Here is a 2379-nt window from a genome sequence, read left to right as displayed (position 1 = left end):
TTCAAGTAGCATAATGATTTTATATAAAACATTAAACAGCACCAATGACATGTGCTTTCTTACCTTTGTCAAGGAATTCTAGGGAATAGAGCAACTCCCAGCTCTCCCTGGCCAATTTAAAGCTTTCTAACACTTCAATGGAGTTAGCAAGTTCGGCTTTATTGACTACAATGTGACGATTTCTTCCTTTCGCCGAACAGTCTTCATCGTCTGAACTCTGCTTAAAGAATGTGGAGAACGTGGTTAATTCAGTTATAAATATAGTCATATATGGAACCATATTATTGCTGCCAGTTTTGCCCATGATATGAATTTTATATCAAAGGATACCACATACATACAATTTTTTTGAATTTAACAATTTAGCTTTGAAAATTAATTTTTTTTTTGTCTTTATACTCTCACACATTCCACTTTTACTTTTAAAATTGAGTGAATTTTTTTTCTGATGCTAACTTCTTATGTTTGCTTGTGGTGGTTTTGGAGCAAAGTTTAAACTTATCAGTTTTATGAAAGTCAAAAATTTAGATTTTTACCTTGAGAGACATAGCTTAAAAAGGACCTGTTTATAGTTTACTCTTTTTTTCTAATACGTGACATGATTTAATTGACTTCCAAATAATGGTTTGGTATGTACTGGGATAAAATTAAAGCTCGGGGCCAGGCGTGGAGGCTCACGCCTGTAACCCCAGCACCGCGGGAGGCCAAGGAGGACGGATCACTTGAGGCCAGGAGTTCGAGACCAGCCTGGCCGACATGGCGAAACCCAGTCTCTGCTAAAAATACAAAGTCAGCCAGGCATGGTGGCACGCACCTGTAATGCCAGCTACTTAGGAGGCTGAGGCACAAGAATCGCTTGAGCCCAGGAGGCAGAGGCTGCAGTGAACAGAGATCGCACCACTGTACTCCAGCCTGGGCGACGGAGCAAAACTCCGTCTCAACAACAACGAAATTAAAGCCTGCGTCTTCTAAGAAATACTGTCAGAGAATAACTGTTAGTTATCTTTGGTTCACTGCGCATGACTCCCCTGCACTGGTCACCCCTCTCTCGCTCTCTTCCCCCAGTGCAAGGTCCTGGTCAGAAAGTACGTTTGTCTGCACTTACCTAATAATGCCCTCTGTATTTTACAATACAGAGTTCTACTTTTCTTGCTTTTCATCTCAAGTAATATAAAGCCCTCAGAAAAGAGAGGGCTACAGAGCAAGGCAATTACTGGAAATACCGCTGGGTAGAGTCAGATGCTTTGCCCAAAAAAAAAAAAAAAAAAAAAAAAAAGAAGAAAAAAGTAAAGGTAAAACAGCTCCACTGAATTTTATTTTGCTAAGAATTTTCTGAATCTTTTAGTCCACCTAGGTCATTTTACTGATTAAATGACCCAAATTAAATTTTTCCTGCAGATCTCTACTCCAGTAAGATCGTTTAAAAATACGCTCAACTATTGTCACTAAAAGCTTCAATCCTCAAGCTCATCTCAGGTAAGACGGGCAGGAAGCTGTCAGCCCCTCCCTCCGCTGCCCACCTTTCTCTCCACTTTCTGAGCTTGGTATCTTCCTGCTCGTCCCTGTGCTTGGCAGCCTTACCCTACCCCACCGTTCCGCTCCATGTTGTCATCCTGCCTAAGTAATGTTTTTGCATTAGGAAAAACACACCCTTTCCAATCAAAACCTATCTACCAGGCCAGGTGTGTGGTTCACCCCTGCAATCCCGTCTGTTTTGGAGGCCAAGGTGGGAGGATTGCACGAGCCCAGGAATTCAAGACCAATGTGGGCAACATAGAGAGACCTTGTCTCTACAAAGAAAAACCCCACAACCCTATCTGCCAGGTACTATTTCGTCAGGGGCCTGTTCTTTGCCAAGTAATGGCAACCTCATATACACGAACGTGCATGGCACTAGCGCTGTAGCTTACGGAAAACATTCCTGCCTCAACATAAGATCAGGAATTTATGAAAGGACCCCAGATGGGGTGGGACTAGTGAGTTCCAAATGTTTTTAAATTTAGAGAAACTGATTTTGAAATGTGCAAGTACACTCTGAAGCACTGAGGGTGTGCTCGGAAGCAAGAATGCACCAAGTGGGGGACAGATGCCCACAGGAGAGGCCCGTCCCAGCACCAGCCACTTGTGACGTCACACGTGCCTGTGATGTTAAGCTGGCTGGAGAACTGATGTGGGCCACCCCTCAACTCCAGTTGTGGGTTACCACCGGGAGCCAGTGTGATCAGATAACCTAATTACAAAAAGGAAGTCAGTCAGAAATCTGGATGGTTATGAGAAATGCTAGGTTTCTATTTTTTATTTTATTTTATTTTTACAGACAGGGTCTCCCTCTGTTGCTCGGGCTGGAGGGCCGTGGTGTGGTCATCACTCACTGGAACC

At 43.3% G+C, this 2379-nt stretch overlaps 1 protein-coding gene across 1 annotated transcript in view; it reads right to left on the bottom strand.

Annotated features, from left to right (window-relative positions):
- INTS10 (integrator complex subunit 10) overlaps positions 1 to 2379 on the bottom strand; it is a 40024-nt gene that overhangs the window by 22128 nt on the left and 15517 nt on the right. The window contains exon 9 of the mRNA XM_011979621.1: positions 64 to 217. Within this exon, the coding sequence (XP_011835011.1) occupies positions 64 to 217 (154 nt within the window). The remainder of the gene's footprint in view (positions 1 to 63; positions 218 to 2379) is intronic.

This window comes from Mandrillus leucophaeus, unplaced genomic scaffold, assembly GCF_000951045.1.
Source record: "Mandrillus leucophaeus isolate KB7577 unplaced genomic scaffold, Mleu.le_1.0 Scaffold204, whole genome shotgun sequence".
Classification (NCBI taxonomy): Eukaryota; Metazoa; Chordata; class Mammalia; order Primates; family Cercopithecidae; genus Mandrillus; species Mandrillus leucophaeus.
Note: the sequence above shows the minus strand (reverse complement) of the source record. Positions and strands in the feature narration are given on the sequence as shown.